At 52.2% G+C, this 22,168-nt stretch overlaps 1 protein-coding gene across 9 annotated transcripts in view; it reads left to right on the forward strand.

The window, feature by feature from the left end:
* Positions 1–22,168, forward strand: part of Rps6ka2 (ribosomal protein S6 kinase A2) — a 295,100-nt gene that overhangs the window by 267,559 nt on the left and 5,373 nt on the right. For all 9 annotated transcript variants that reach the window (XM_015994842.3, XM_076552902.1, XM_042262424.2 and 6 more), the window contains 8 exons: positions 159–261; positions 6,575–6,705; positions 7,536–7,661; positions 13,453–13,542; positions 15,236–15,394; positions 17,128–17,289; positions 19,034–19,110; positions 19,842–19,959. In XM_015994842.3, the coding sequence (XP_015850328.1) occupies positions 159–261; positions 6,575–6,705; positions 7,536–7,661; positions 13,453–13,542; positions 15,236–15,394; positions 17,128–17,289; positions 19,034–19,110; positions 19,842–19,959 (966 nt within the window). The remainder of the gene's footprint in view (positions 1–158; positions 262–6,574; positions 6,706–7,535; positions 7,662–13,452; positions 13,543–15,235; positions 15,395–17,127; positions 17,290–19,033; positions 19,111–19,841; positions 19,960–22,168) is intronic.

Here is a 22,168-nt window from a genome sequence, read left to right on the forward strand (position 1 = left end):
ACAGTGGGATATAGCGTTATATATAGAGAGTTATATAGATAACACACACCATCGGCATTGCGCCTCATCATACGTCTTGGAAGTGTGCGAGCTGCTTGTGGCCTCTGGTCTCTGCTCTCCGTGGCCTGCTCTCCACATCTGTCTTGTTCTTCCTGCAGAAGCTGTACCGCAAGGAAATCAAGCCACCCTTCAAGCCTGCAGTGGGCAGGCCTGAGGACACCTTCCACTTTGACCCCGAGTTTACTGCAAGGACCCCCACAGGTATGTGCCAGTTCTTCCCAGCTGGGCTGATCCCATCTGACTCCAGAGAGCCTGTGTGGAGGATGCTCCCTTAGAGAAGAACCTGTACACCCGTTCGGTCTTCCTGATTCTCTGCTTAGCAGAAAGGTGTCAGTGACAGGACCGATTCTCACTATTCCTCATGTGACATCCACTTCAGTAGCCGTCAGGGTTCTGTAGTGTGGACCCCTCTCTCGTTGTGAGATGCTGGGCCGTGACAGTCCTCCCGGGGACACACAGAGAAGAGACAGGAGGCTCACATCAGCGATCTGTGGGAGAAAGCGGCTATCTTTAGATCTGTGGGCTTCTGGACTAAATGTATTATTTCTGTGAAAGCTGGGGCCTGTGTGATGGATGCCATGAAACTAGATCCCAGCACAGGAACTTAGCTTCATGCTGTGTGAGATCCCTTCATAACTGGTCAGCTCCCTCCAGCATCAGCACCATGGTGTACTGTTCTATGTGCTTCGTCGTCTCAGACCACCATGACGGGGCAGCACCGGAGGGCGGCGTGACAAGAGGTGTGTGTTGTGCCTCAGGGATGCTAGAGGCTGGGTTCAAGGTCAGGTTGCTGGCAGGGTCTGTTTTTAGTAAGTCCTCTCTCTCCTGTAATTGGCCACGTCCCTGTGTCCTCTCGTGGCCTTTCCTCTGTGAAGGGGGAAAGCTGGAGAGCGCTACTTTCCGTCCTCTTCTTGTGAGGACAGCAGCCCTGTGGGAGTAGGGCCCACTCCCTGACCTCGTTTAATCTTGACTTCTCCCATGAGGATCCCGTCTGCAAACACAGCTGACTATGGGCAGGGCAGTGGGAGCCACTGTGGTGACAGTGTGGTGACATGCAGAGTGGTGGCTAAACCCCTTTCGACTCGGGGAGCAAGTTCAGCCAGCTTGTGTGGGGGCTGCTGATGGCTGTGCAGAGATTCCTTGGGATTCCTCACTACCTTCAAATAGGAAGTGGTGTATGGTTGTTGGAAACCAACCACAAAACAAGATAACCAACCAAGAGTCTCAAGGTGGGAGAAATGGAATAGAGAACCCACCCTGTTCCCCTTGGGTATAGGCTCTGGAGCAATGCCTTCATCCATACCCTGTTGGGCAGGGAGACAGATGGGCAGGCCCTCCTCTGTGTGATGATGGACAGGGCTGTGAGGCCTGCAGGGGAACCTCACTTGGGCCCGGGGTAGCTCGTCTTTGAGTAACATGGCATGAAGAAGAGTTGCAGTGCAGGCGTTGATTCGGGACATTCAGCCCCAGACAGCACACAGATCGCTCTCTCTGACCTCTGAGGCCCATCCCTCCCTAGGGAAGACCAAAGCAGTAGTCAGAAACCAGGCTGAGGAAGGATTGTCCTTGAATGTTGTCACGCTGCACGTTTCTTATGCCACCGAGCGGTCAGTCCCACGACAGCGTGAGCCAGTGCTCAGAGGAGCATTCCTGTCGGCTGCTGAGGTCAGGAGGTCAGAGCCCAGCGGCCACCTGAGCAGCTCACCAATCCTCCAGCATCTGACCCGAAGATGAACGGACATGAAGATGGCCTGTGAGCCAGAACAGACTCTCCCCAGACACTGGGGACGGCAAGGTCCTCGCGGAGAGGGGCAACATTAGTCATGAGTCTGTCATGTGAAGCTCCGTGTTTAACATGCTCAAGAGAAGCTAAGCTGTACTTCTGAGAGCACAGGTATTAGGGCAGACACCCACTGTGTGTGCTTTGGGAATCCCACAGGGATTTAAACTCCAGCCTAGGTGTGGCCTTAAGTAAGCATTGTAAGCCTTTGGTGCATAGAAAATGACGGTTTATCTTACTGTTAGACCAAGGAAAACCCACCAGACATGGGGCATTCAACCCTGTGTCTAGGACTGGCTTCTCTCAGCCCTTAGTATTGTGATTTGTTCAGATACTAAGTTAATAGGCCTTGCCAAGCACTTTGCCTTTGGAAATGCTAAAGACGCAGAGGAGTCGCTCTGGTTTTCCCACTAACTTGAAGAGCAGCCACGCCACGGCAGTGTGATTCTGAATCAGTCTAGAGACGCTGAGGGTATTTCCTGTGGTGGACTCTCGCTCTGTCTCGATGAAACTGAAGCCACGAGCCCGCTTACGCTTCCTGATCACAGGCCAGCTGCTCAGTGGAGCGTGGCGATCTAAAGTTTGAATTTTCCCCCGCCTGGCCAGAAGCTTGTCGCTGCTTCTGAAAGTTTACTTTTGTAGTCTAACTTGTAACTTTGCTCTTCTGTATGTCTTATACTGGCATCTTACGTGAGTATAGAGCGTTCTGAATTCTATACCTGCTACTCGCCAATTGCTCACCATCGAGCCCCAAAAATCAAATGCCATCCTTGATGGATTTGCAGACTGGCCACCCTGTGCTTCCACTGCTGACTTCTTCTCTCTATGTAGAGATGCAGGCATCTTTGTTGGCTAGAAAATGTTGCTGACTCAATCTTCATCTTCTCACTACTAAAAATGTCCCCGTTCAAGTTAATGTGACCTGTTCCCTACACACAGGCACAGGCACACACCCAGTGTGCTGTAAACAGACCCTGGTTTATACCCGCCGCACTGTCAGGGTCGGTGAGTTCCTAGAACAGCCCACGTTCTCAACCCTAAGCCTAAGTCCCTGAGGCTGACATTCCCATTGTGCGGCTGTTTTTCTGCTGGTCCAGTCTCTTAATGTTAAGAGAAGGAGGCAAGAGAATAGACCTCGGAGCCAGAATCCGTGCTGAGAAAAGGAAGGCAAACCAAAGCTCCTGACAAAGCGGGAGCCCATCCATCCGTGGGGCCCAGGTTGCGGGAAGCGGCCCCGGCTACACTAAACTTCATGCTGCCATTGGGCGTCTCACCGTGCATAACTTCACGTTCTAAAAACAGTCCTGCCAGGCCTTGCCTTTTAATTAAGCATCCACAGTCTAGCACATTTGGAGTTTATTTCCAAGCAGTCAGCCTCGGTCACATTAATTCAGGGTCACGTACATGAGTGAGGATCTGTCCTTGTGGGAGGCAGCAAATCTTGGGTCTGTTCCCTTTTTGTCCAGGAGTCTTCAGATGAACCTGTGTCCAGGAAGCTACCTGTCCCATCTGATGGGCTGGCCTCTCTGCCCCAGGAAAGCACATGCTGGGGGTGGGGTATTTCCACCTGAGTACAGACAGGCCCTGTCTGGGATCAGAGACACACCCCACACACTCCCCATATCATCTCCACACACCCCACACCCCCACACACTCCACACACCCCACACCCACACACCCCACACACACCCCACACCCCCACACCCCCACACCCACCCCCCTACCCCCCACTCCCCTACACCTCCACACCCCCCACCCCCGTCCCCCTACCCCCATCCCCTCACCCCCGTCCCCCCACCCCCTGGCTCACTGGCCTTGCCCCTGTGCTGTGGAGCATCTGCCTTCATAACCCTGTACCCAAAGTAAACTACGAAGGAACAGAAACTACATTTCCTCAGCGGGTGCCTGTCACTCCCCACAGCCCCACCCACCATTGCTTCTGTGTCAAAGTAAAGGACTGGACGGGGAGGAAAGGGCACAGTAGAAAGGCAGAAGCTCCATCTCCTCGGACTCCAGAATGTGCAAACATACACTGGTTCACGTGTGTGTGTGTGTGTGTGTGTGTGTGTGTGTGTGTGTGTGATGTTTAATGTGTGTATTTTTAAATTGTCACTTAAGAAAAACTAGGTTATATGTTATATTTTAAATGTTATTAGTATATCACTTATATATTATTTATTTGCATACCCTGATATATTACAGAATTTGCTGTATATTCCATATTCCATGTACTTCTACTCTATCAGTGTATTAGGTGTTTACATAGCTGCATCTTCACTGCGGTGGGAAAGTTCTCCTTATCAATTCACAACATCCTTTTTCTGTTTGGCTTTCCTCTCTCTCTCCTGTCTTTTTTTATTTTCTGTTTGTGGGTTTTTGTGGTTGTTGTTATTTCTGTTATTTTCTTGAGTCGGGTCCTGTCATGTAGCCCAGGCTGGCCTTGAGCTTGTGGTTCCCCGGGTCCGACAGGCCGACGGGAGGACACCTCCACACTTGACAGGTGTTTGATGTCTGTGTTTGTCCACAGCTGTGTCTGGTTGTCACAGTCCGTCACCTAAGGCATGGGGATGGCCCAAGTCCGGTCCTTGATACTCACATAAAAGCCCAACACAGTGGGGTGGCTTGGAGGGTAGAATCCTTGCTGTGTGAGGCTGATGTCTTGAGTTTGATCCCCGAAACCCACGAAAAGCTGGGTGTGGTGGCTGGTGGCTGTGATCCCAGCATTCGTGTGGGAATCAGGGATACGAGAACTGCCCAGAGGCTCCTCACCGGTGCCTTATTTACCTTTCTGTCGCTGTGCTAAAACACCCCCATACAAGCAAGTTAGGAGAGAAGGTTTATCTGGCTCACAGCTATGGAGGGTTCCAGTCCATCGTGGACTGAAGGTGTGGTGACAGGAACAGGAGCCCAGCCCACCGCATCAGCAGTCTGGGAGTTGAGAGACCACAGGAGGTGGGGTCCGGCCACAAAACCTCAAAGCCCAGCCCCCCCCCCATGGACTTCCTCCAGCAGGACTCCATCTCCCAGAGTTCCTTAGCTTTCCCAGAGAGACCAGCTAAGGATCGAGTGTTCAAACACCTGAGCCTAGGGGAGACATTTCACATTCAGACTACGGCAGCCAGATAGCCTGGAGTATGCAGCATGATAGAAACAAGAGAGACGGCCTGGACAGGGCAGAGGAGAGAACAGACTCCTGAAAGTTGTTTTCAGACCTCCACACACATGACAGTACACACACACACACACACACACTAATTAATTAATTAATCAATGCCAAGTGTGGCACCACATCTGCAGTTCCAGAATTGAGTAGTTGGAGACACATGGGTTCTTGAGTTCTGTGGCCAGGCAGCCTAGCTAGTTCAATAAAATAAAGTCCAAGTTCGTCAAGACACCCTTTCTCCAAATAATTAGTTGGAGAGTGACCAAAGAAGACACATGATGTTGATCTCTGGCCTCCACACGAGCTCACACATGTATGCACACACAAACACATATAGCATACACACACACACACACACACACACACACACACACACACACACACACCACACCACCACACCACTACCAAGCAGTAAAGCATTCTGATGTGGGCAGACTGTTACTATTTGTGATTGTGATGTCCTTAACAGTGGCATGTAGGTTGGCTGTGATTTTTTTTTTTTTCTGCTGTCACAAATAATGCTAAAGACAACATTTTCTGCACTTGTACTTTTGAAAGTAACTCTGAGGACTAAACTCCTAGATGCAGGCTGGCTTTTCAGAGGACACGTGACTTTGAGAGTGCGGGGACCATTGCCCATCCCTCCTCTTCCACGAAGACAAGTCAAGTTCCCTCCTGCAGCTCTGAGATTGCTTTCCTTTGGCCAAAATCTAGCTGTGGCTGGCTCCTCCCACTTTTACGGACTCCATAGCCTCGGTCCCATTTAACAAGCATGTGCCCACTCATCTGAGAGCCTGAGCATCTCCAGACACGGTGCCCGGAAGGGTGGCTTCTTCTGCTCCTTCTTGTCTGTCATGTATTTCCCCCGCCAGCCAGTCACTTACCTTCCTGTTCACCTAATGGTGAACCTGGAGAAGAACCGAATCGTAGCAGTCATGCTTTGGAGCAGACTTCGTGGAACTTAGAAAAATCACCCCTTTCACCCTGCCAGACTGTGGGCAGCAGTGACTTTGCCCGTGTGTCCTTGAGGACTGGAATAGGGTAGCCTTGGCACAGAGCTGTGCAGCTGTGGACGGGGCTGTCCTGGCTGTGGGCTTGGCCTTGGGCAGAGGTAGGGGCTGTAGGTGAATGTGGAGCTGGGGACATTTTTGACTTTTCTCTGGTTGTCTTTAGGCACACAGCACCTGCTTAGCCCAGAAAGGAGGTGCTGAGCTCGTGGCCCCCCTGCTTTCTGGGCTCCCCCCAGGGCTCCTGGCAGCTTTTTCCTTGATCTGTAGTAGGGAGGGGTGGTGGGTTGTGTTGAAGAATACTTAGTAACTTCCAAAGTCAGTAACCTAAAAACGCGATCAATGGTTAGCTGAAAAACTTTCCTGCGATGTGTGTCTGCCAGATCAGACTCTTGGCAGCACCTGAAATCGGTTCGTGCGTTTCTACCTCTCTACTCGCATGGACCTTCTCCAGCACACAGGCCGCATGCGTCCTGTATGCATCCTCATACATACTTGTGCACACCGTTGTCCCTGGCTCACTTGGCTCTCATGAAGTGTGAACCATGCATTGCTCATCCACAGACTCCCCCGGTGTCCCCCCAAGTGCAAACGCCCATCACCTGTTCAGAGGATTCAGCTTCGTGGCCTCCAGCCTGGTCCAGGAGCCCTCCCAGCAAGACATGCCCAAGGCCCCCATTCACCCAATTGTGCAGGTAAGTCTGGGTACTCCAGGAGCCCAGTTCAGGGCCTTGATGCCTATATTTTTATCACCTCAGTGCTGGGTGCCAACGGTGGGTCAATGGTAGACATCTCCCTGCCCCTAGATGTTGCTGAGTGTTGCTATGGTGGTCTTCCTGGTGGTCTGCACCATTACACAATCATTTCTAAAAGGGAAAATAAAGGTATGAGGAGATGACTACCATGGATGCCTGTGCCAGCGGCCCCTATGGGCTCTGTGTGAGCTGTGGGTGCCATGTCATTGGGAGGTCAGTGGGGATGTTATTTAGACTTCTGTCATCATGTGGTTATAACTAGAGTTCAGGAAACTCACTTGAGCATTTGATGTCTTCATTCAATGTAATTAGATGGCATTGGATTTCCCTGGTGTGTGTCTCCTTGTGGCTGTGGTTAGTGGGGTTTTTGTTCTCAGCGGTGGGCAAGTGGGGCCTGTACACGTGGGCCAGACTGGCTTGTGGCTGAAGCATCTTGGGGTGGTGCCCTATCTGGATACCCACTCTGGGGACAGCGCTGCGGCCATGTGCCTGTGCTTCGGCCCCTCCGCTCCACGAGTCTCACTACCGTGGGTCTCTGGAGGAAAACTGAGTGCTCCTTGGACACATGATACCCGGGCATCTGAATATGAAAAGTCGTAGCCACAGGAGCTCCGGCACCTTCTGTGCTTAGCTCTGGGACCTTGGGCAAGGAACTCTTCCTTTGCTCAAGCTCTCGAGTTCCCAGGATGCCCTGGATCTGTGTGTCTGTCTGGAGCCATGTGCAGCTGTGTGGAAGGTTGCTAACCAGCCCTGCCTTGGCCTCTCTGCAGCAGTTGCATGGGAACAACATCCACTTCACTGATGGCTATGAGATCAAGGAGGACATCGGGGTGGGCTCCTACTCGGTCTGCAAGCGGTGTGTACACAAAGCCACCGACGCTGAGTACGCTGTGAAGGTAAGGCAGGGATCTCTGGCCTAGCTGAGCAGGCGCTTAGGTGCTGAGCAGGCTCTCTCCATCCACAGTGTCTGAGGTCTGATGTGTTGGACTTTGGTTTATTTTGATATGAAGTCACCTATTTAAATATTGTTTTCCAAGCTGGAAATGGAGCTCTCAGGAAACTGAGGTAGGGGAGCTGAGTGTTCCAGATGAGCCTGGGCTATGTAATAAGACCCTATCTCAAAGGACCAGGAAAAAAATGTCTTTTCAAATCATAAGTATTTCAGTTATGTCCGACATGGAACCAATCATCTTTAGTAACTGACTATAACATGCCAAGAATAACAGCCCTGGGCACACAGTATCTAAGAAGACAGAAGTTGGGCAAACAGGCGTAGCCTTTATCAGAGGTAGGAAGAAGCAGGGGGAGGGGAAGGAAGGAAAAAAGATAGAACTGTCAAAAATATTCAAAGAAATAAATAGAAGCAGAATAAAGAGACAGCTGATGTTTCACTCCAGACACCAAAACCTGTGTACAGTACAGAATGACACCTGTAATCCAGTCTGGCAAGCTCTAAGTAGTAATTTTCACCTCTGTAACTGTTATAGATTAAATACTAGAGCTGGGAATCCAAAATACCAATTTCTAGGGTTTTCTAGTTAGTAAAAGCTAAAGCTTCCTTCTTCCGAGGTCAACATCCAGTACACACAGAAGCACACACCATACATTACACAGTGTGCATTCTCTCTCCACCACCGTGTGAGGCAGTCTAACCTCTGCCACAACCATGAGGTGGTCTAACCTCCACCACCCGCTCTTGGCACATGAGACATAGGACTGGAGAGATGGCTCCGTGGGTAGAACTCTTGCTGCGGAGCATGTGGACCTGACTTCACATCTGCACAACCTATGCAAAACAGACATGTAGCACACATCTGTATTGCAGTGTTCCTAGGGGAGATGGGAGGCAGAGATGGGAGAATCCCCAGGAGTGCTCGGGCCGGCTAGCCTGGCGTATGCAGAGGTAAACAATGAGAAGGAGACTGTGCTTCAGAAAAGGTGGAGGAGGAGGGGATAGGAGTGAATCCTGAGGTGGTTCTCCTACCTCCACACCTATGCTTGTGTGCACCCACCTTCACACACGTGCATGCGGATGCTCACACACATACACACTCAAGACTTGAGGGACAGAGTCTGAGCCTGTGTCACCATGGCATGAAGCATGCCTGCGCTGCTGGGCATGTGGCACTGTCCCAGCTCTTTAGAGAGTGCCTAGGGAGAGGTGGAGCTGGCCAGTGAGGCAAGACATAATAGGAGTGGATTCCATCAGCTGTGATTTTCCAGGCTCTGAAAGGGGTGCTTGGCACACTGAGTGCGGGGTGTTGTGTATCCATGGCCGTTTCTCGACACTGGGCATTTCTCAAAAGCGCACTCTCAAGAGAGTGTGCCTCTTCACAGACCGTCGTCCGCCCTGGGTTTCTCAGGCTGGGAAAGCAGTCAGCAGCCTAGCAAAAGAGGCACCAGCCAAACATCTCAGGAATCTGTGGCCTTTGGACAAGCTGGCCTAAACTTCCCGGAGTCCGTGAGGTGATTACAGTTAAAGCAGGAGCTCAGAGATATAACGGGGTCGCCACCCGGTGTCGTGGAGCCGACCCCTCTGGGGCACAGACACAGGTCTAGATTGTGCGTGGCTGGGGGTTTCCAGAAGTTCTGTATTCTGCCTCACCCCAGAGGATTTCCAGTGCTTTGTGGCTTCGTGAGCTTCTTAGGATTTCTCTGGGTGGGTCGTTTCTCACAGAAATTCTTCAGATTGCTTATCTGGAGGCCAGCAGCACTCCTAGAGGCAAACAGTGCTGCCAGAGAGCACTGAGAAACACATCCATTGTGTGGCAGCCCGGCAGCCCCAGTGCCCTTCGAGAAACAGCCTGCTACTGTTCAGTGTGGTTCTGCGCCCTGGAACTCGGCCCCATTGACAATGCCAGTGGTATGCTCTCCCTGGGACTCCCACATCCAACGCTCACGCAGAGCCTCCATCTGTAATCGGCTTTGTTGGGAGTTAGGACTCTGTCCTCAAAGATCCTGTTGAGGATTGACCCTGTGCAGTCTGTGACAGCTCCCCTCCCTGACCTGTGCACCCCAGGAAGAGAAGCTAGGTGTTGTATCTCTAGCTGATAGCGGAAGAAGAGCCAGGAGCTCCTGTTTGTCATCCAAGCCTTGAAACTCCCTGGACAAACCAAGGCACGGAATGGAACAGGAGCATGGAAAGCCGTGGCTTCTTGGCAAGACACAGTTGAGTGTCCGCGGATGACCTAGGAGCATACACAAGCCACTTGTGGATGGGCAGCAATCGGTCCACTTCTCTGAGGGTTGAACTGTGACTGGGTTTCCTTCAAAGATGGAGGAGCCAACAGTTCATCAACTTCTGTGTCCACACTGCTCAGGTGAGCAGAGCATAGGTGGCCTTTCTGCAGGTCTGTGAGCACACCTGTTGTTACTAAATGCCTGCAGTTTGGATCAGATAAAAATAAAGATCCTTGCTGCCAAGCCTGATGACCTGAGTTCTTCCCCAAGACCCATATGGTGGAAGGAGAGAACCTACTGTAGCAGGTCGTCATGTGGTCCTCACATGTGCTCTGTGCTACCCATACCCACACACACACACAACTGAAGAAATGGATGTCATAAAAATGAAACAGAGCCTTGAAGTTGTGCCGAAGTGTGTGTCGCCCTGTTCTCTTGAAGCTTTTAAAAGTTCATTTTCCACTCCCTGATGCCACCTTTCCCCTCTGGAACTGTCTCCTCTTCCCAACACCCACCCCACATCCATGTCCATTTTGCCTGTGGCCACTGAGTTGAATTTCATGTCTGAGCCAGAGCGACACATCTGTGACCACACCATGAAAGAATATGAATCCCCTCCCCCAACAGCTCTTCATTGCTACTAACTGCCCCCCCACACACAGAGTGGCGGGGCCTCACTCCTGTCGCCGTCATTGAGGGCTCTGATTTGTGTGCAGAGTGAGAGATGAGGATCAAGGCCCATTCTTCCATATCTTGACAGCCAGTTTTCCCCATGTGTTTTTGGCTTCTGCGTCAGAAATTGGATGGCTGTTTTATATGCCTGTCACCCTGTTTTTAACTACAACAGAGGATGTGGCCACCACACCCAGGACGGGACAGGCCTCGCTCCCATAGGAGCCAGAGTTTGGACCCACATCACGTCAGCTGTGTGCAGCGGCGTTTGCCTGCCTGTGCTCAGTTTCCTGTTCTGTGTATATAACTTGTCAACCAGCAAGGAAGTGGAACCAAACAGATGCTTGGCCTGGGGAGAGCTTATTTTTAGAAGGACTGATTGGCATGGAAATTTTAATTTTTTTTCCTACCAGGAAGACACTGGAGTTCTTTCCCTTTGTCATTTGTTTAATTTTACAGGAGAAAATGTCTTTTTTTTTTCCAAGTAATTACACACTCTGCTTGACTTGCTTCCAACATACTATGATCCTTCCACCAAGTGAGAGGAAGCGCTGGGCTGAGGAGTGCATCCTGCTTGCCCAGGTGCTCACCCTGCTGCCTTCAGCACCTAGAAAGGGGGTGCTCCAGGGATGGGGAGCTTAAGGAATAACAAGGAAGGACACACAGACACAGAAAAGGGGAAACAGGAAGTGGAGGAAATGCCTGGGTGGTGGCTAACACTCTCGAGTAGCAGCAGCAGCCCCCAGCAAACATGGTTCCCCTGCTGAGAAAATCCATCGTCCTGCACCAGCCACGTGGAGGTCACACTTGCTCCAGGCATATGCACACCTCGGCTTAGCACCTCTGAGGCGTGTGAGAAGCTGTGTGCTGCACAACGCAACCACGGGGAGCTTATCCACCGTCAGCAGGGGCAGCTGCCCACCCACTGTGCAGGATGCTGCCCGATCCTTCTGTGCATCTTCCTGGGGCAAAGAAGAGCGATGGAGCAGATCCCTCCCCTTCCCCCTGCCTTTGACTGTGGTTGTCTCTGCTCTCAAGCTTATCCCTGAGAGAAGAGCCGTGTGGTCCACAGGGCTTGCTCTAGCTGGAGGTAAATCCAGCTACATCATTCCCAAGAAGCCATCCCACCAGGAAACTCACCGAAGGATCTTGTGTATTTTCAGCCACTCAACAGCCACCTGAGAGAATGCCTCACTAACGTACGGTATTTGATGGAGGTGCTTTGCGGGCGCCACCAAACAAATGATACTCAGTGTGATATTGTGGTGCGCAGTGTTCATGCCCAGGCTGCATGCCATGTTACAGCAGATTAGCCAGCGTGCCCTCCAGTGTGCCTCCCAGTTGAACATACACATTAATTCTTAGTACAGTCTTAAAGTGTTATTCGATGTCAGTGAGATCTTAAGGTCTTTACGAAGTGGATTTGTTCACAAGCGTTTATGACAGTTCATCAGAATTTTTCTCATGACATCCAAAGAACACACAAGAATAAGATACTCTGGTGAGGAACAGGTCACACATTTGTGGTCCCAGGTGGTTTTAATGATAGTTGCAGTGTTCTCACATTTAATTTTTAGTGGATAACACTCACGTGACTCTGGATTTAAAAGCTGTGGTCGAGGCATCCTCGGGGTCCCCCAACCATAGCCGCATCCCCTCGTTACCCATTTCCCCCTCCAGGGGAAGCCAGGGCTTTTGCGATTTTCCTCTTCCTTTCCAGGGTTATTTATGCAGTCCCAAGGAAAGGCATGTGTCTGTCTGCATCCTTTTCTGCTTTTAAAACAAGGGACAGTGTAGGATGCACATGCAGTGCTTGTCTAACTTGAGTGTCCTGGCAGGCGACAAAAGGCTTCCTCTTGTTTGTTCTGCATCTGGCTCCTTGGGAAGAGACCAGATCAATGTTCAGAGTGGATGACTTTATCATGAAAATGACTTTGAGAAAAAAAAAAAAAAAAGGCATCTACCACTAGATTGTCTAAACCCATGAATATATTGCAAAGGGAATATGTTGGGTGTGGGATACCCATGTAGTCAAAGCAGAGAGGCTTTGGAACTGGATGGCACTAATGTGCAGGGCCACGGATGCTGTTGGGGGTGGGGGACACTTCTGAATTTCTGAGTCGTTCTCAACCTAAGTGCTGTCCACTTCACACACGTGGATTCTCTCTCTCCACCAGCTTTCCCCACAAACGTAAGAGGCAAGGCGCCTTCAGAGGCATCAGAGCCATCCTGTGGCACAGGACTCCTGTTTCAAAGAAAGGCTTTTTCTTTGAAAAAGAGGCGCTCAGGTGGCTGGGGTTCACTCTAACTGAGTGAAGTGAGAACCTACTGGTCAGAGTTCAGTGGCTGAGACAGACTGAGCGAGTTGCTGGTGCCTGGGTGAGCTCTCCAAGACTGCCCCATTGCATCTGGCCTTTTGATATCTTGAGATTCATGTCTGAAGGCTGTCTCCTTCTTTCTTGTGGTGTTAGGAATTGAACCTGGGACCTTGTAGGTTTGACAAGTACTTTGCCACCGAGCTATATCCCTAACTACATCCTTCTTTTTCCTTTTTCCTTTGAGACAGGGTCTCATTAAGTTGCCCAGACAGGCCTACAACTTGCAGTCTTTCTGTTACATGCTCCCTCATAGCCAGAATTACAGACCTGCTTTCCTCTTTTTAATTGTACCCTTTTTGCTAGCTGAGACAGGAGTGACCAGATCTACATTTCTGAGAAATTTTAAGTGAGCTTGGTTGAGTCCTGTAGGGGTGGGGGGCAGCTGTGCTGTGCACAATCCGCAATGGTCCAAGGCCAGCAGCAAATCTCACACTTCTTCCTGCTGTGTGTGCTTCAGATCATCGATAAGAGCAAAAGGGACCCCTCAGAAGAGATCGAGATCCTCCTGCGGTATGGCCAGCACCCCAACATCATCACCCTAAAAGACGTAAGTGCCTCCGTGTAGCAGCCTGTCCTCAGCTTTCTTCTTCAGCTGACACAAAAAAAACGCCACTGTTTTCACAGTGTGAGTTTTCTCACATTGTCTGTGTTCAGTGTGCCAAGGATCACAGGCCTCAGACACTCTCACCCAAGAGTTTCGGTGCTTTGGCGACTGGTCACCCTAACTTGGGGTTGTGTTTGTGTGTATGCACACCCCTGGATAGTTCCCCACCCTCCCCAAGCATGCAATGCACAAGCTTAAAACAGGACAGACCTGTGTGCGTCAGTGAGAGTGCTGTTCTTTGTCATGGAGTCATTCCTGCCTGCCTGCCTGACGGATGGACAGTGGCATAAGGACAGCAGGTCCCACTCAACTCTGGCTGGACGATGTTTACAGTCTCCCTTGGACTTTCCCTAATGAGGGGCATTGGAGCAGGAATCAGCCACATCAGGTCTGTCTGCAAGGCTGCTCTACCCCGTAAAGGTCTGAAGGGCAGGTACGGGTTTGAGAAGAGAGGAACTTTTCCCTCTTCTTGCCCTTACCTCTTGGAGTACAGTTATTCCCGTGACAGACACCCACAGCCTGTAGCTGCTGGGACTACCTCAATGTCCCTTTGGGTAACAGCTCACAGAATAAGAGTTCAACCCCAGGGAACATTGGCAACGAGTGTCTTGCATCCAAAAGCTTAAATGGAGCCAGCTCTGCCCCTGGGGGTCTCAGACACCTCACTGCGCAGGCGTAGTGCTCTGATTGTGCATTCTTGGTTTACATGTAAGAGTCACGAACCCAAACCAGCTCTTCTGCGGACTCAGAGATGGCTCTCTCTGCTGTTTGACGTGAGCAGCCCAGGTGTGAGATGGCGTCATCTTCCCACCTTCAAAATAGACCGGTGAATTCATAAGCTCAGAAACACACACCAGAATTAGCTCTGCACCTATTACGTGGGTCAAAGTCGGGTAAATTATTTTAGTAGCTTGTTCTGGAAATTCATCAATTAAATGATTATCGCTGAGCTAAGAATAAGGTTTCAGGTCTGTCACCCATTTTAACCTAGTTCTCATAGCTTGGGCACCCACGGGCTCCCATGCATATGGTGACTGGGGTGCGTATGTGGTCATCTTCATCTATACAGGGCACAAAAATAGCCAGTTTGCATTTTGTTGTTTATTTTTTATTTAAACTGAGTTTAAAGCTAGTATTGGTGAAAGCTGTGTGTTTCTTAGAGCCAGGTCCCCTCCCCTCCAGACCTGCAGAGGCAGAGCACGCGCTCTGACTTGACCTCCGAAATTATTTGCATGATGACGGTTGAGAAGCATTGTCCTTGCCGAATGCTGTTGCTGCTGTAACTTTTCTTTCTATGGCGCTCTCACCTCTCAGAGCCTGGCAGCATAACTATGTGACACATCCCAGCTAAGAAACTTCCCCTCAAGCCCTGTGTCTCCCACAGCCCAGCTTGCTCATGCCCCAGAGCATCAAAGCTGTTTCCCTCCTAAGATGATCCACTCCTGTAGAGCTGGAAGGCTGCTCACCATTTACAACAGCCAAACAGCTTGATCTTGCTCCTAGGGACACAGCCCTCGGCTTCTCTCCTCCACCCCACCTGCAGCCCTTGCTCCTCCAGATAGCCAGGGGCCTGAGGACGGCAGCCACGGTGACATACAGGCCCCTGAGGTTTCCTGCACTTCCCCTTGACTTCCAGGTCTATGACGACGGCAAGTACGTGTACCTGGTGATGGAGCTCATGCGAGGTGGGGAGCTGCTGGACCGCATCCTCCGTCAACGGTGCTTCTCAGAGCGTGAGGCCAGCGACGTGCTGTACACCATCGCCAGGACCATGGACTACCTGCACTCCCAAGGGGTAAGGCCAGGGTGCCGTGGACCTGCAGGAACAGGAAATGACTCAGGTCGGGCTACCTACGCTCCCAGGGGCAAGGCCCAGGCCAGGGCAGTGGACCGGCTTCAGGGCAGCACGCAACTTGACAGGAAGGTAGATGCAAGACTGTAGAGGAGTCACAGAGTTGTGGATGCAGGAGTGAGACATCTTTATAAACCGACATCTTGCCTTTAGACTTGTGCCCTCTTAATTCCTCCAGCTCTGAACAACATACCCAAGTAATGTAATTTGCTGTGACCTGTCCTGCCACCCGTTGTGGGTCTGTAGTCATCTGTACACATGGTGTACAGGGACTCAGTTAATAAATTTCTGTGAACCAGTCTTAGCTCTGTCCTTGATAAAGAGAGATTTAGAATTTTCCTGGCTTGTGATACATAAAGCTAAACAAAGGGTAACAACCAGGGTTCCCTGAGCCTCAGACTAGACTGCACCAAGCTCCTCAGGGACTCACTTTGAAGTCTGGACCGTGCATTTTGTATGTCTTGACGATCAAGCACAGGTTGGTTAAGGTAAGGCCAACCCCACCAAGGCCACACTGCAGAGCTCCGGGCCACATTCTCTGTCTCCAGGAGGGAGCAGCCCAGTGTAATAAATTTTCTGCATCTTTTCCTCCATCCTTCCTTTCTTCCTTCCCTCTACCCTGTGCCTCTGTCTTCCCCTCCATCCTTCCCCCCACCCCATCTTTCATCTCCACCCTCTGCTCTGGTCCCTTCCCTCTCTCCTCGGAGTTTCTCATAAAGCAGGTTTGGGCCGACTGTGTACACAGACCTGCCAGCCTGCACAGTTCTTCCAAGGTCTCACAGTGGGTCCTTTTTGTGTGGATCCCTCATGATACAGGAGTTCCACACACAGTTTTCCCAGTCGCCAGATTCTGGAATTATCCTGATGTGAGAGTTCACAGATATTCCTGTTTAGTGAGGGATAGAGACAGGAGTCTCCCGTAGGCTTCCATCCGTGTCTATAAACCGGGCCCGAGTGCCCAGGTTTATCACTTCAATCTTCTTTGCAGAACCCCTCAGTTCTCTGCAAAAGGACAGTCAGCATGTTCAGGTCCCAAGCCTCATGAGGGCACACCACATGTCTGCACAAGGGCCTCCTGTCCCTTCAGAAGGCGTCACTGCGTGTCCTGAATGGCTGCTCTGTTTGGCGGGGTTGCGGGCCCTTCTGTCCTGACAGCTGTCACTGCTGCTATGGCACATGCTTAGAGTCCGGGCCTTGAATGGTGCAGGTGCAGTCTTTGCAGCCCCGAGCCCCGCCCCTCGCGGCCAGGAGTCAGCGTGCCTGCGACAGCAGGTGCACGGGTGCTTCTGCTATGGTGACAGACGGCCCACGCACTGGCGTACCCCCAAAGCCCGCTGTGGGCCAACGCTCTCCGAGTGAGCGAAAAGCAAGGGAACCTTTTCATTTCTGCAGCCAGAGCTGCCCGCCACAGGCCCTCCTGCCGCCCCTGCGTCTCGGATGAGCGTGCGTTCTATTCAGTCGCACAGTCCTCCTGTGTGAAGAAGGCACACTGTGTGGGCACTTGGCCCTGAGTGACCAGCGTAGGTGATCGAGATAGGGTGGCTCCTTGGGAGAACACAGTCCTTTTCTCCTGCAGTGGGACCTGCCCCGGTAATCCGTTCCCAGGCAGCCCTAGCCTCCTGCTCACCCTCCTTTTCTCTCCCACTCAGTCTTGACAAAGGCTTCCTGCCTTCCAGGTTGTTCATCGGGACCTGAAACCGAGTAACATTCTGTACATGGACGAGTCTGGAAACCCCGAGTCTATCCGCATCTGTGACTTCGGGTTTGCCAAGCAGCTGCGAGCGGAGAATGGCCTGCTGATGACTCCCTGCTACACGGCCAACTTCGTGGCCCCCGAGGTAGAGTCCCCAGACCCGGGAGAGCCGGAGATGTCAGGCTGAGGGGAGCACGCTGCTTTTCCTGTCGCCAGGGTAACTAGAGAGCTTGGGGCATTGAGGCAGCACAATGGGCTCAGCAGAGTCCTCGGGAGACCGGAAGGAGAGCCTGCTGTGGACGGGGGAGAGCATGGTTGTTCCGCAATCAGCCAATATTACTCAGTCACCGCGAGCCTTTTATTTTCCATTGGAAAAACTTAAATGGTGCTGATGCCCCGTGGTTCTTGCTCCAGCGTTTCCTTGACAACAAGTCAGCATCCATCCGACTTGAATACTGGGGGCCCACAGCAGCATGCACCCAAATGCCCACATGTGTGCAAGGGAACCGTTCTGCTTGCTGGCTTCCTGAGGCCAGTTCCAGTAGGTTCTGCTGCCACTGTTGTTTGCGGTGATGAGTCTGGTTTCTTGCATGAGTTGATGGTTAGGTGGGATCACAGTGGTGGCAGCAGGGGCTGGCGTTGCTGATGAAGTCAGGGGAGGCTCGGGCCCCGTGCTGGGCCTCCTGAGTAGGACTGTCAGATCTGCCCCGAGTCCTAAGAGGAAGTCACTGCTGTGTGCTTGCTGAGTGAGTGGCCCAGGCAGATCCAGGTCCAAGAGGGACTGAGCAGCGGTATGAGGTCATCCAGGGGTTGTCCAGGCATGTGACGAGCCTTGGCCCCTTTGGAAACAGCTGGTTTGAAGCTCGGGTTGTGCCTCATGTGGCCGTTATTAATACTGACAGAGTGCATACAAGTAGCCATGTTTCCTAACTGAGGAAAAATAAGCAAAGTCAGTATTTCAATGCCTCGGGAGGTCATTCAGCCAGTGACTCGGAGTTGCAGTTCACTCGGCATTTAATACCTGTCTTGCGCCATGGCACATGATGTCAGGAAGGCGGTGATGAATGTAGGCCCCTCTCTCTCACCTGGGAAGAAACGGAACGGGGTCCTAAGGCCTCGTTCAGGCCATCGAAGCAGTCTGCAGTGACCCATGAGCATCTTCACTGCCTCTCACGTCTGGACATACCCAACAATAACACCGTGTGTGACATGGCGATTCACCGGAATTCCACCTCCTTAGTCATTCTCCGTACCCTTTAACTGAAACACAGGGCACCGTGGCACACACCTGTAGACCACTGGGGCTCTTCGGGAGGCTGAGGCAAGAAGGGCCCTTGAGCTTAGGGACTGGAGGCCAGCCTAGGCGATACGACATGGCCTCATCTCAAAGCACCAACTACATAAACCGGGCACAGTGGCACACACAGTGCTGGGGAGGTGGAGACAGAAGGACACATTCAAGGTCATCCCTGCCTAGGCTGCTGGCTCCAGGACAACACTGTATGGTTCTGCTTATATGACGTTCCTCGCAAGGTCAGATTCATAAAGAAAGTAGAATGGGGTTGCCAGGGACTGGGTTGGCCAGTGGGGAATTTGTACTTGATAAGGACAGAGTTTTAGATTGGGAAAATGGGGTTCTGGGGGATAGCTGTCCCGCATGTGACTGCATTGAATGGCTAATCTGGTAAGCGGAACTCCTGCCCTAACGCCATGGGTCAGGCCAGTGCCCCGCCCCGTCCCTCTCTGCAGGGGCCATGCTACAACATGGTCGGCCGGACTGGCTGACCCAGCAGATGACCCCACCCTGCCGGCTTCCTGTTTGCTTAGGACAATCTCCTCTGGAATGGTGCTGTGCAGTGCAGTCCTGACCGCGCCTCTTGCCCCTCCAGGTCCTGAAGCGGCAAGGCTACGATGCAGCGTGTGATGTCTGGAGCTTGGGAATCCTGCTGTACACCATGCTGGCTGGGTAAAGGAGGGCCACCGGGGGTGTTTTGTTAGCATCAGGCCCGAGGGCTTCACCCCTCCTCGCTGGTGCTTGTGTGTAAACAAGGCCAACCCATCTGGGTTAGGGTGGCTGTTCAAACCCTGCAGGATAAGGAAAGGACAAGACAGTCAGCTATGTGGTCTCCGTAAACTCAGCCCATAAACAAAACATGCCTTGTGCAGGCCAGCCCACATGCTCCACTACCTGAACCATCCTCTTGAAAGGAACACTAGGAGAGCCACATGTTCCTCTTCTTGGGAGGTGTGTGCTGATGATGTGTGTCTGACTTGTGTCAGGGTGGTGGACCAGGACTACACCTGACATGCATGATGTGTCCTTTGTAAGTTCAAGAATCACTCTGCCCAAGAGCTCAGACTTGGTGGTAGACCATCCCATAGGTCCCTCAGACTTCACACCTCAGGTTCCCGGCCACTGAACCACTTTGCCATCATGGAAACCAAATCTCCAGGCAGACTCCCTACCATCCCAGCACCACTGTGACCCGAAAGGGCCCAGAAAGTATGCACACCAGGGTTGACAGGCCTTCCCCGCCCATCTTGTTGACTTCTAGCGCTGGCCAAGTGAGGAAGGCGGCCTGGTATGGGACATGCACCGTTCCTTAGCGTGAGCCCTGGACTCAGAAGAGAAGAGGCAGCCCTGTTCAGCACTCTATGGCGCTGTAAGCTCAGTGCCGTTGACGCTCTCGCACACAGGTTCACCCCTTTTGCCAATGGACCAGATGACACCCCTGAGGAGATTCTGGCGAGGATTGGCAGTGGGAAGTACGCCCTTTCTGGCGGAAACTGGGACTCCATATCTGATGCAGCCAAAGTGAGTGTGTTTCCCAGTGTTCTTGCCTCCAATCATGGGGATTCTGCAGCAGGCATATTGTTGGTGAGGAAGCTGGAGATGCCACCCATACAAACATTATAGACTTTTACTCTAGAGTGTTTCACAGTTTTTAATTAAAAAAGAAAAATGGCCTTCTTCATGACGTTAATGTGGTAAAGTTCTGTAGAGAGACAACCAATAGGAAGTGTAGGCATGGGTGGAGACACAGAGCACGTGTAGCATGAGCATCTTGAGAGGATCAGAGAGGAGTGGCGTTTCGGGAACTGGCTGCTGTGACCAGGGCCACAAACCCGAATTTACAGAGTGACTGGCAGCTGGGGACCCTGCGAAGGAAGAGACACTGCAGGTTGTCCTCAGCCCTCTGTTGCTAAAGTGCCTCCTCTGTAGACATGTTCCCGGATGACCGCCCTAAGTGTCTGAGGCACACTCGTGCTGGTTAAAGTCACTGAGTTTGGGTGTGCCTGACGTGCACACTTTGGTCACCAGCATCGCCCTCCTGCCGTCAGCCGCCAGTCTTCTCTGGTGGACACCATCAACTCCTGTCTAGTGAAACTATACACTGTTGGGCTGAGGGTGTAGGTCAGTGGTCACGGCCCTGGTGTTTGCAAGGTGCATGGCGATCCAGTACCGGAGAAAGTACACCACAGTCTGACAACTAGCAAGCGGTGCCAGGCACCTTTCTTCTGTGGTCCTGTGGAAGTTCTGAAGAGAAAGAAGGACTCTGGGCCCAGAGCTGCCATCACCAAAGCTTTGTGGCTTCAGGCAGGAGTTGGCGCCATGGTGCGGAAAGTGGAGGTGGTGGCGAAGGGGTGATACTGTAGAAAATGGTGAGGGGACAGCTGGGGGGATGGGCTGGAAGGGGTTGTCAGTCTGGGGAGATGTTCCGTAGGTAGGAGTGCTAGTTGAATACCCAACATCCAAAAGCAAAAGGTAGGCAGAGCCACGTGTGAGCCTTAACCTCAGGGCTCGGCGAGGAGGCTACCGGCGTTTGCCGGCTGCCAGCCTTGTTCCAGGTTCAGTGAGAGACGCTGTCTAGAGAAATAAGGCAGAGGAGAGGGGTAAAGCAGAACACCTAACATCCTCCTCTGTCCTCTGTCCACGTGCACACAGGTGTGTGTACATGCCACACACCACACAGACCACACATCACACACACACACACACATGCACACACACATATCACATACACACACCACACAGACACACATCACACACACACCACACACACACACACACACACACATGCACACACGCATGTCACATATACAGACCACCTACACACAAAAAGAAAAGGAGTTGATGGTGTAATAGCAGAGGTGGTGGCTGAGGTGACAGTGTAGGAGTTGACTGCTGAGACGATAGTGGGGGATGGTAAAGAATATGGGTGTGAAGGACCTGGTGAAGGGGATGTTGGGGTATGGTGGAGGTCCTGGGGGAGGCAATGGTGGGATAGAGTGGAGGTCCTGGTGGAGGTGATGGTGGGATAGAGTGGAGGTCCTGGTGGAGGTGATGGTGGGATAGAGTGGAGGTCCTGGTGGAGGTGATGGTGGGATAGAGTGGAGGTCCTGGTGGAGGTGATGGTGGGATAGAGTGGAGGTCCTGGTGGAGGTGATGGTGGGATAGAGTGGAGGTCCTGGTGGAGGTGATGGTGGGATAGAGTGGAGGTCCTGGTGGAGGTGATGGTGGGATAGAGTGGAGGTCCTGGTGGAGGTGATGGTGGGATAGAGTGGAGGTCCTGGTGGAGGTGATGGTGGGATAGAGTGGAGGTCCTGGTGGAGGTGATGGTGGGATAGAGTGGAGGTCCTGGTGGAGGTGATGGTGGGATAGAGTGGAGGTCCTGGTGGAGGTGATGGTGGGATAGAGTGGAGGTCCTGGTGGAGGTGATGGTGGGACAGAGAGTGGACCCCAACCCCCCAGCTCCTCCTCCCGCACACCCCCTTGTCTCAGGTTACACAGGATTGGCTCAGTTGGGCTCCCAAAGCCAGGCCTCACACCAGGATTCGGTTCTGGTGCCGTGTCCAGAGCGGAGAAGGGAAGAGAAAGTCCGAGACCGCTGCTGCGGAGGGGCCTTCGCGCCCGCTGACCTCCTTGGTTCCCCTCACCCCACCTCTCCCATCGCTGTGCCCTCCCCCCATCATCCTCCATCCTTCCTCCTTCCATCCTCATCCTCACACAGAGCTGTGGTGGC

The sequence above is a fragment of the Peromyscus maniculatus genome, chromosome 16, assembly GCF_049852395.1.
Source record: "Peromyscus maniculatus bairdii isolate BWxNUB_F1_BW_parent chromosome 16, HU_Pman_BW_mat_3.1, whole genome shotgun sequence".
Taxonomy (NCBI): domain Eukaryota; kingdom Metazoa; phylum Chordata; class Mammalia; order Rodentia; family Cricetidae; genus Peromyscus; species Peromyscus maniculatus.